Source organism: Prionailurus bengalensis, chromosome A1 (genome assembly GCF_016509475.1).
Source record: "Prionailurus bengalensis isolate Pbe53 chromosome A1, Fcat_Pben_1.1_paternal_pri, whole genome shotgun sequence".
NCBI classification, from domain to species: domain Eukaryota; kingdom Metazoa; phylum Chordata; class Mammalia; order Carnivora; family Felidae; genus Prionailurus; species Prionailurus bengalensis.
In genome coordinates this window covers 130672401-130684850 of record NC_057343.1, presented here as the reverse complement: position 1 = coordinate 130684850, position 12450 = coordinate 130672401, and the positions used below count along the sequence as shown (strand labels likewise).

The window sequence follows — 12450 nt, the reverse complement described above, 5'->3', positions numbered from 1 at the left end:
AAACAACTCAACATTGTACCTCCTGATGTGATGCAATACAAGATATACACAGCACCACCCGTGGAGTATTCTTGCTGTCCTTGCCCTCCTCCATGAAATAAAGCTCAATATGATCAAGCCTCTACAAATTTATAACAAATATTGGAGGAGGAGGGGTAGAGAGACAAAGGAACATGGTAAGTAACATATCAGGATGCAAGAAGCCAAATTCAAAACATGAAAATCCTACAAGGAAATTACCTATTACCTCAACAAATAAACAGCAACGAAAAAAAAATGGAAAGAGAACTTGGATACTATCAAATCCTGATTCAAACAAAAGAGCTATAAAAATTTTGAGAAAAACCAAAATAATGACTAAATATTTAGATGATAACAAAAAGTCATTCCTACTTCTTACACTGTGTTAGATTCTTTTTTTAAACCCCTTATCACTTAAAGACAAATATTCAAGTATTTACAGATAATACTAATATGATATCTGAGATCTTCTTTTAAGAAACCAGTAAGGAGGGGAGAGAGAAGTATAGAGATTAAACAGAACTAATCTTCAAAAGAAGTTCATAATTCCTGAAGCTAAGTGATGACTTCATGGAGACTCAAAGTCACTCAATTCTACTTGGAGGTATGTTTGAAAGTTCTAATTTTTAAAGTTTTAATCAAGTCAGAGATTATAAATATGAAAACTTTATAAATAAAATTATTCATCAACACCACACAGCCCCACTAATCACATGATGTCATTTTACTTCGCTTCGTATTTTTTTGTTTTTAACTTAAAATACCTGAGTCAATTTTATACTGGATCTTGGAAGATTAGGTGGACTTTTGCTGTTGAGGCTAGTTAGAACATAACTTGGAAACAAGGAAAACTGAAACCAAAGGTAACTGCTACTTAACCACAGCAATAAGAACAGCTCATTTCTACTTCTTTTCTCCCCTCCCAGGAAACAGACAACTTAACCCTATTAACAAAACTTAATGAAAGAGGGAAAACAGGCTACAAATTTACATACTGCTGTCTTCAACAACCTGTTTTAGTTCAATGAAGTTCTCAAACCAGGTCTTCCTGATTGCTACAACCCAACTATATATACTTCTCCCAACCATCCTCAGCCCAAAGTTTCAGAAACCTCAGTTTCTATAAAACTTAGTTTTATCAGAAATTTAGACACATCGCCTAGCACAGTGTACTCATATAATTCTATTCAAAAGGTGTTTTATATTAATGATGACAATGTCTTTATGAATATAATAACTTCCTGATAATATACTGCCTGCTATATATGATCTATTTCCTGATTAGCTACACTGTTATCTGCTTTATCTCTGCTTTCATCCAGTAGGCTTGAGAATAAGCCTCAGAAGACTCAACCTCTCTACTATTGATTAGGTTTGTGGTTTTATTATTTTTTTCATCTAAGTGACTTATACTGATACAGCATATAAAACTTAATTATTACATTCATTCTAAATACTTCAAGATACCATTTTTTTAGCTTTGCTGTAGTCAGAAAATAAGGTACTTTACAGTAAAGTGAGAATGCATGCTTATGTCATTTTCCTTATCAAATCTGAGTTATGTATATTTTATGTAAGAAAACATACTTAAGGTAAAAAGAAAACTTACCACTTTAGTAAAAAGAATGATGGTCTTTTCTAGTCTGTCTCTACATACATTATCTGTACCTATACTTCTACCTGTTAAAAATACAATCCAAATATTAGTACAAGTTTATAATACTCCATAAATTCACAATCAAAACAATGGCAAAACTTGCTGGAAAAATACGGTCAGGCATGTTTTCACCTATTTTGCATTATAAATCCTGTACTGTGCTTAAGCATTATCAATATTTATAGTTTTCACACACAGTAATTTGTAGGGCCATGTTCACAAAATTAATCCTAAAATACAAACTAAGTCCGTGTTAAAGGAAAAGGATCATAGCAATTTTAATCTGTGAATAGCTTATCGTATTCTCAAATTTTAAATTAGTTATAGTTGAAATATTTTTCAGGCAAAGTAAAAACGAAGTACTGAAAGATTAAAATACTCATTATTTTTCCTAGATCTTCTGACAATTTTCTTTGGATAATTTGCCTGGCATAATTAATTTTGTACATTCAGAACACTGTCCACTAGCCCATTAACTGCTCTATAAACAAATTCTTTCTATTCATCTCATCATTTACGTTAGTCTCTCCTGGGAAGACTCCTACTCTTCCCTCTGCATCTCCACAAGGTAACCAAAGAAAATGACCACTTTTATTAAAATGAATTACTTTATGTAAGTTGTCTTAATCATCTTCGCATGCACAATACCCAGAACAGTGTCTAGAAATAGACTCAACAATGCTTTTGCTGAAAATGACTGACATCAAATAATCAACAACTCCCTAAAAGTGAGTACACTAAAATATCTTCTCAGCCTATTAAGTCTCCAAATACATACATATATACAGGATGTACACATGTGTACGTGGGCATGCAAGCATATGGGTGTGTATTTTGTGTCTGTAGGTGTGTTTATCCTCAACAAAGGTGTTCACAACCACAAGGAGGAGAAAAGGTTAACAATAAGATCACAGTATAACACAACACAAATACAGATGTTAAATTCTCTTGTGTGGGGTAGTGAATTAGAGAGGGTCCTAAAGAGAAGCCAATGAAAATTCTGAACCAGAGATCTGCAAAATTAAAGTAGCACTTAAGGTATTAATTTATATAATACATATATGTAAAATGTACTGAAAGAAACAAAACTGGGTGACTCACTCGGTTTAGCGTCTAACTTCAGTTCAGGTCATTATGTAGCAGTTTGTGAGTTTGAGCCCCATATTGAACTCAATGCTATTAGCACGGAGCCCACTTCAGATCCTCTGTCCCACTCTCTCTGCCCCTCCCCAGCTCACACTCACTCATTCTCTCTCAAAAATAATTGAACATTAAGAAAAAAATTAAAAAAAAAAAAGAATCTATACAAAGTCTAAACAGCATGTGGCAGAGGAGCTACATTTAATAAATATTTCTTAAATATATGACTGTTGTACATGTTTGCATGGAAAAGAGCAATAGCAGTAAAAGCATCTACAAAGAATGGACACAAAAAAGAACTTTAAAAAAGTTTCCTCAATACTCAGGACAAGACAGATGTATCAAGACAAAGATGAACTCCAATTTAACTTCAGAGAATTAACCATCAAGACACAAGATTTTAGCTTCTCTCCAGATTTCCTAGCGCAGGGCAGAAGCAATCCATGAATAAAGATTCTACAAGTAAAATCTACTGTCAAAGAAGTACTTACTGCATTCCAGAAATTGTTTCAGACGGTCAAATATTCCATGTAAAAAACCCTAGGAAAGATTTTTTTAATGTCTCAATTTATTGTTGTAAACATCTCCCTTATACTTTTTACAAGACTATTAAGATTTATCATATCATTTTAATAAGTTAAAATTATATAAAGTAAAAAACATTCTATTATTATAAACAAACCTTTCAAAGAAAATAGAACATTTCATCTCTCAAAGTCTCATTTCAGTTACCTAAATCACTTTACAATAAAACATTATTTATTGAGTATTTTATTTCTAAGTAATCTCTATTCTCCTGTTTTTCCATCTTCACAGCTCATATAATCCCGACATACTGTTTGTGTAATATGTGCCTCCTCCCACTACAATGTTCACTCTCTGAGAACTGGAACATGTCTGTGTTTATTGCTCTACCCCAGAAACCAGAAGCAGTATTCAGGAACAGTAAGTACGCAGTATGTGGATAAATGGTACCAATTACTGAAAGGAGAGGTTCTGAAGTTCAAGTATTAAATATTATATTTAATATATAGTTAAGTTATAAATTAAATATAATTATATAATAATTAAATATATTAGCTTTCAGATATAAGACAAGTATCACCATTTGTCATCTGGTAAAAAAAAAACCTATTATTTGTTAATAGGTATTTAAGAAATATAAACATTTTACAGATATAAAGGGATAGTAAAAAACAACTTCATTAAAATTTTTAAGGGGCGCCCGGGTGGCTCAGTCGATTAAGCAACTGACTTCAGCTCAGGTCATGATCTCGCAGACTATGAGTTGGAGCCCCACATAGGGTTCTGTGCTGACAGCCTGGAGCCTGCTTCAGATTCTATGTCTCCCTCTCCCTATGCCCCCCTCTCCCGCCCGACTCTCTCAAAAATGGATAAACAGGTTTTTGTTTTTTTTTAATTTTTAAGAATTTAAAAATCTCAGACTTTCTGGCTCCATAGATTTTGGTGTATCAACATCATAGAGGATGTCACATGTTCTTTCAACAAACAGGATGGTCCACCTTTTTGTCACAAAATAACCACATGATAAAGGCCTTAATTACAAATGACTAGAATAGAATGTTATTTCCTCTTTGTTCTTAGAGATATATTCTTCATTCACTCATTCTTGAGTTTGAGACCATTTAACTAGGATATCATCATCTGAAGACTGAGAAAGAGATTTCACTTGGAGAATTTCACCGTCACACTTAGGGTCTAGAATGCTGCTCTCAGTCTGTCTGAAAGCATCCATCTTATGACTCATGTAAAAATTATGAAACCTCTTTCTCTTGTCAATTTTCTTCTCTGCCACGTGGAGAGGAAATGAATTTTGAATTCTCAATGTGTTACACAAAAGCTGAAGGTACAATAAAAAGACAGTGCTTCCAGTCTTCTTTTATTCCATCTTGAAAGATGGAATGCAATGCACAACACAGTAAGAAAACTACAGGATGACAATTTCACTACCGCTCCATCCTCTGGCAATTTCATCATTCTTCCACTTTCACAGTATTTCAATCTTTTTAACCACAATGGAGAATAATTGAAAAATATTAGGTAAAAAATAATAATAATAAATGCTAAGATGATAAAAGAGCAAAAGGTTTCATTATAGGAAGAATAATATCATCGAGAGTCCATACACATTTTAAATTTATACAGTAGTCCAATGGTCCCTTAAAGTAATGACAACATAGAAGGAATTTTATTCTATTACTTTCAAATAAAATTAGTTCATCAATAGGGGTACTCCGAAGAAAGTAGAAAACTGTAAAAGCCATCAATTTTAGTGAGCTGAAGAAGAGAGAGAGGAATTTACAAAATCATAGAGAGCTAATTTGTAGTACAAATAAGTTTATGATTTATTCTGTTTATATAATAACAGAATAAGAACTCAAGTTAATCATTAAATGGTAATTTACAGAGTGCTTTAATTAGCTGAAACTAGTTACAAAAATCATTACCTCTATTACTCCTCACAACATTCAGTAAGGTAGGTAGTATATTTCATTTCCATATTACAAAAGAAGAAACGGAGTACCAGGTAAGATAAGAAAATAGTTGGAGGCCATGCTACCAGGAAAAGGCCAAGTCAAGATTCAAATCCAAGTTTATCTGCCTCCAGAAACCAAAATCTCACCACTATCATACAGTGCTTCTAAAGCATCTTTTAAGTTCCATCTTATTTTTAAGATGTTTATGTTCCATCTTATTTTTAAGATGTTTATGTTATTTGAAAAACCATCCTTAACTTGTTAAAATTCTATCGTTTCCAACTACTCAGTATAACCTTAACTGCTACAAGACAACATTTATAACAGAGTAAAAGTTGATACAGTTTCAGCAGACAGAAGAAAGACTCTTAAGAGAAAGCCAAAGGCTCACAAAACACTGATAGTTTTCAATGAAAACCACTATTCCAATTTATGGTAATGTGATTCAAATCAACAATTCATTTTTACTAAAAAACAAAAAGAACCCTGATGAAATCATCAATATTTTAGTTAACATAATTTTATGACACTCAGAATATTACATACAAAAATAATTACTGAGCCATGTGACCTAATGTTTCTACTATATAATATATTCATTGATTTTAAAAATAACTATTGAGCTTTTATTACTGGCAGAGACTGTTCCAAGCTCTGGGATGAATAGTGAGTGAAATATATATGTACACATACCCATATCCATCCAAGTGTTCATTCCAGCATCATTTACGAACAATTAAAAACTGGAAACAACCTACATATCCATCAACAGATAAGTGGGCAAGTAATTTACAGGAATCCTATATTAATGTTATAATTTAAAGAAAAAATTAGCTCGCTGATAGTAAATGCATGGATTCGCCAAAGAATCATTAAAAACATAACATATAATATTACTGACATAAGAAAACTATCATACCAAGTGTAGGAAAAAGCAAGGGAAGAAACAGCATATGGGTACCTTTTACAGAATACTGAGGAAGAGAGAAAAGCATAAAATGTCTTAACATATACTTACAAATTTTACCAAGATCTCTGATAGTAAGTTTTCAAATGATTATTTCCTTACTTTTTAACTTTAAAAAGCATGTAAACCCTTTTACAGAAAATAGCACACTGAATGATTCAAATTACCAGCTTTTAAATTCTTTTAACAGTAAAATCATTATTGCAATCTAAATCTGACATACAAAACATACTAAAGATTTAAAACAAACAAACAAGTAACTCGGGTCAAATAGGGTAGGTCAGACCCAAAGACCAATTCCATGTACTTTTTTTCAAACTTCCTGTTCAGTACCCCCAAAGCAATCCACAGAAAGCAACATTTTAGCGAACTTGAACTTTCCTGAGAAAACTAACATAGATCTGGGTAAATATATAATATAGTATCATTTTGTTTTGGGATAAACATATACAGCTATATATTTTTGTATACAGAAAAGCAGATGATGCTATACCAACCATGAATATAATCACAAATGTTGGCTTATCAAGAGGGCTTTCCCTTCTTGGATATATTTTTCAGTTGACTGCAAAGAGCACGGATGTATGTTATGATTTAAGAAAAAAATTCATTTTAAATATATAACATCAGATGAAGAGAAATATCAAGGATATAAATATCCACAATGGAACTGGAAATTCGTTAATAGCATTCAAATTCAAGAGGTTCACCCAAATTCAAATTGAAATGAACACTCTCAACGTATCATCATGGCCCTTGAGAACTGTCCTAGGCCTATTTCCTTCTCTTCACAAAGGAGCTGCTTTGATATACTGAAAAAAGGCCACAAGTCAAAAAAGGTATAGTGTAACATATACAAATGGTAAACGGTCACTTTATAAAAACTTACAAATCAATGCCAAGTAAAAAGAATAAGCTTTAAAACACTGAGGAAAATACCAAGCACTTTCCCAAAGCCACAATCAGCAACTTCTTTCACTTACCATCACCTCCATATTCTTATGAGGTTCCACAAATCCATTAACGGTTAATTTACGCAGCACTGAAAAGTAAAATTGAGCTTTACTGCATCTGATTTTCTCACATTTTATCCTATTAAAATCATAATCATAATAAAGACTCAGAATCACAAAGCCTCATTAAGACTGGGGGTTAATCTAACTTAATCCTTTCATATAATAGATAAAGAAAAATAATCCCTGGTCACTGGTTCATTTCCAGGTAGGCAAGCTCAAATGACAGCCAAGTTTTTTTTAACTCAAAAGCTGAGTTCTTCTCACTTATCTTAACTACTTAAGTTTCTAAAACTATATTGCAACATTTAACCTCTCTAATTGTAAGTATTTCTCACCTGAAATAACCCCTAGAGGTTGAAACTGAGATGGTCATCTCTATTCCGTAACCTTGAAAATAGGTCTCAACAGTGACCAAAATGCTTCATTTAGTTTTAGGTTACATTAATGAAAATACCGTTATCACCTAAAAGCGATATAAAAACTCAACTATTGCTAAATCCGGAATAGACTACAGTGCTCAAGTATAAGCATCACATTTTATGTGTAACTGGTGTACACAAGGAGGCGAGCAGGATAAACAAATGGAAGTCAGATCTAGATGTAAAAAGCTAGCTCCAAGGTCTACCACTACATTCTTTTGAACAACTTTTCTAGATCTCACATTGCTGGTCTGTAAACTGGTTAACAAGTCCTACTTCACAGCGTTATTAAAGGATTCAAGAGTAAAACACTCAGCACAAATCAGTAACACAAAGATGATGGCAGCATGAGACTACAAAATTCTAAACCACATCATTTTAGGAAAACACAGACACCACTGTGATCTTTACTACTCAGAGTTAGTGTTCATGAGGTGCAGCCTAAAGGCAGTATATTAAAAATAGGTTTAGAATTCAACTCTCTATAGAATCATCAGTTTCACACATCCAATTATATACGACTCAAAAGTTACATCATCACAAAAGGAGAAAATAGAATTCAAAATGAGTCCCTTATTCTGCATTCACTCGTTCCCACAAAAGAACTTGGTCCACATCACCTGAGAAGGTCCTCTCTTCTCCAGTCATCACCTCGTTAACTTCAATTTGCCCTAGGATGATTCTTTCTGAAGGAAGTCCTTTCTGACCATGTTGCCAGTTATCATGACATTGTAAGACCACTGTCGCAAGTGACTTTACACGTATTTGTATGACCATTTTATTATGCCTGTCTACCCAGTGTCAAACACTTCATTTATTTATTGAATGAAATAATGAATATATGCATGTCTAAAAGATACTAAATGCACACAGGTATAAATTCAGATTATATATAACAAAAACTGTAGTCTTAAGCATTGCTCAAGGCACAGAAATTTACAGCTAGGCAGAACAAATATTTTAAAGGAAAATACTATGGGATTGTAACAGGTTAGGATACCTTAAAAATGCTAAGGTGTATATCTAAGACCCTGAGATAGGGAAGTAATGAAAAGGTAAAAAGTAGGCTAATAGAGAGTAGGGCTGCATCCCTTTTGTCAGGAAGTACACTTTGAAATCACTAAGGCAAGAAAATCAACTGAAAGCACTCATGAAAATTCCTTAATCGTCAAACACAAAACTGACACAAGTTTTGTATTTATGACCTTATACCAGTTTCTCTAGTTCTTTCTGGATAAATGTTTCTCTCTAGATCCTTTTAATTTCTTCTCCAGAATGGTCACAAAACCATCTCCACTCACTTGTGTAATGAACTACCAGTACAATGAATTGTACTTGTCAATAGTCCCTTAAGATATTCCCACTTTTGTCTACAAAGTTCACCAGAATGTGCCGACAGCCTGAAGTCTGTACATCCACCGTCTAGTTAACATACGTGATGCGGGAGAACAGTACCAAGAGTGTACAACAGGATCCTAAGGTACTAAGGGAGTAGGATAAAAGGGTTTACAAGTAAAGCAAAAGGATTCGAAATGAGCCACAGTAAGAGAACTAAAGGCAGCCTGATATCAAACTCTTTTAAAAGAAGAGCTCAAACTAAAAGAGCGTAAGCAGAAGAGGAGAGACCGGAAGACAGAGAAAGAGCCAAAACAGTGTTTTACCAAGGAAAAGAATCTCAGAAAACCTTCAAGATAAATAGCTCAAGGGCAAGTAAAATGAAGATTTATGCTAAGAGAATACCTACAAGCAAAGCACAGGCTAACCGAGGATAACTGATGACACACCGTCAAGCACCGTTGAAAACCCAGGTGGGCCTGAGATCAAACAAGAAAGACAGAAGCTGAGTTCTCAGGGCAAACAGAGCTGTGAGATAGCACTCAACTAATGCTCGAAGTTTAGTGAAGTTAACATGACAATGATAAGGGCAGAATGGGTTTCTACCCAGAAAGAGAAGTTTAAAGTAGAAGCAAAAAGAAGTACAATTATTTGGAAGGTATGTGTCCAGAGCCCTGAGACCTCAGTAATGTGAATATAATAGAAAACTATCCCACACTTTTACAAATTAGAGAGAAAGCTATTCTCACAAAAGAAAAACCAACCACAAATAACACCTTGTCTGTGAGGGAGAAACTAACCCCTCATTCTCCCAGGGCAAATGGGAGCAGAAAATCCACCAGAGGAACTATTGGTGACTCTTTTGAGGTAGGTCATTTCCGAAATGAACATGTCAAATTGAACAGTACCTTTCAATGACAGCAGAGTTCGTTCTAATGAACTTAGAACTGCAGCTTCATTCCCAGAAGAAACTTGTTGAAGGAATGTGTCTGTATGGTGATTCCACAGAGAGCAGGCAAAATTATAAATTCCAGAAGCTAACTGCAAAGAAATATCAACAAATTCACAAAAAACATTGATTTCAGTAACCAATTAGCTCTATATAGTAATACATTTCAGTTTTAACCCTGAACACACATTTTCAGTAAGATGTGAAACAGTTAAGTCATTTATCACATTTCAAACTGTATTAAGCCAAACACACAGCAGCAAGGACCATTTGCTGGCTGCTGGTATGAACACACATACACACACCTTAACAGACTCGTTCTTCTCAAACCACTAGTCTCATGCCTGCATTGCAGCCTGACATTTTCTGTTTTTCTGGCTGGCTCGGTTGGAAGAGCATGCAACTCTGATCTCAGGGCCATGAGTTCAAGCCCCACAATGGGTATCCAGATTAGTTAAATAATTTAAAAAAAACTTTCTAACACTGAGAGACTATCAGTGGGAACAGCAGATGAAACAATATACTAAGAAATACAAAAGATTTCGGTGTCCTGCCAGTTCTACCCACGTGGTTTGGGGGCATTTAAAAGCCAGGAACATACAAGCCACAATGCTTGTCATGCTGCTTTCTGATTTTGTACTGGTATTTAAAACATCTGACTCACAGTGGGATGCAGTGGGCCTCTGCCTCCCAAGTTAAGGCAGAACCATTTCTAATGGTATCCTGTATTATTTTTTTTTCCCAGAAGGTCTAAGAGTAATTCAACTGAGTCTACATGGCCATTTACTTTAAACAAAAGTGAGATGAAAGTACTTATGACTAGTTATCATTAGCACACTTCAGAAAAGTTTTTCTTAATCCAGACAAGTCTATCATTTCTACTCAATACTGGATTTGTGGTAAGATTAGGCATCAGAAACCAGTCAGGAATGTAATCCTGCAAACAAAATAATACTTCCATGAAAAAAACAAATTCCATTTCTGTTATTTTAATTCAGTAATTTTTTTATTTTATTTATTTATTTTTGGAGAGCGAGTGAGCATGTGGGCATGTAAGCAGGGGAGGGGCAGAAAGAGGAGAGACAGAATCCCAAGCAGGCTCCACACTAAGCACAGAGCACAACATGGGGCTTGATCCACAACCCTGAGATCACGATCTGAGCTGATTCAGAGTTGGACACTTAACCAAGTGAGCCACCCAGGTACCCCTTAATTCAGTCATTTTAATGACCTGCGTGTGCTTACAGGTATAGGCAAAGAGCTCTGTCAAATCTCCCTAGTGATTTTGCATGTACCGACAAAGGCCACACAAAGGCTTGAACCCCAAAGAGGATTATCAGCACAACATATCACAATCCTCCTGAAAAACAAGAAATGGAAGGCTTATAAGGAACTGCTACAAGAGCATCTCCTGCTCACCTCCCTATCTCCTCAGTTAAGCTGTCATAAAACAGCTTCTCACCTCCTAGGTTCTGTTAAGATGTAAAGTTTTCTAACCCATTTCCCTCAAACAGAGCTGTAGAAAATGAAACTAGTTATGGTCTAGAACTGGCCCCTCAGCAATGGTGCATCCCACAATGTGCACCTGAGTCATTCGCCCCATATTGCTTTGGTCATTCTTTTTGGTGTGTATCAAAAACCACAGGGAGTTGGTGGTACCAATCGCTGACTCCTTTTCTCTAAGTAACAAAATGACTGAATCTAAAAGAGGTCCTATCTTCACCAACTGATCAGTCAGGGCTAGCAGTTGGCCCACCCTTGCCTTGTGCACATGCTCGACAACAGGTACGACGACTACTTATTAAGTAACTTCAACATATTCTCAAGTAATCAAAATATTTAATCCCAATATTTCTTGATCGCCAAAATATAGTAGTGATAATTACCTCACCGTATTACAGCACAAGCAGCAGTATCATAAAAAATTAAGGATTTAAAACTGACATCATCTCATGAAACACTGCTATGACAGAGAAGTAAATAATCAGAAGGGATATAAGCTGAAAACCAAAATCAAAAATTTGTAAGATTATCTAACTATAATGAACTTCAGTATTTTTCTTAGTAAATCGAATCCTTTCTGAAAATATGAGGCTAAAATATATGCCTAAGAATCAGAAAATACATCTTTTTGATTTTTAATACACTTGCTGTGTAATTGTAGGTTAGAGCATCATATACTTTTCCAAACATATAAATCATCAAAGTATTTATCTGCCAGAATAAAGTGAAAGAAAACAAAGAGATTTAGAGATAGGAAAAGGGTAGGAACTGTACATAGATCTGAAAGTAAAGCTTTAAGGTAAATTTCTTATGGTAGCAAATATTTCAACCAGGTTAACTGAAGTCTATAGCCTTGTCTATAATTTTTACATCCGTTTTATACTCTCTTCAGTAAATAAAATCTAAGGGGTGCCTTACCCAAATTCCACATACGAAAACAGTAGC

The 12450-nt window shown here is 34.5% G+C and overlaps 1 protein-coding gene across 2 annotated transcripts in view; it reads right to left on the bottom strand.

The window, feature by feature from the left end:
• IPO11 (importin 11) overlaps window positions 1–12450 on the bottom strand; it is a 204015-nt gene that overhangs the window by 140909 nt on the left and 50656 nt on the right. For both annotated transcript variants that reach the window (XM_043591102.1, XM_043591112.1), the window contains exons 6-9: window positions 9962–10094; window positions 7267–7325; window positions 3310–3358; window positions 1631–1701 (exon numbers count right to left, since the gene is read on the bottom strand). In XM_043591102.1, the coding sequence (XP_043447037.1) occupies window positions 1631–1701; window positions 3310–3358; window positions 7267–7325; window positions 9962–10094 (312 nt within the window). The remainder of the gene's footprint in view (window positions 1–1630; window positions 1702–3309; window positions 3359–7266; window positions 7326–9961; window positions 10095–12450) is intronic.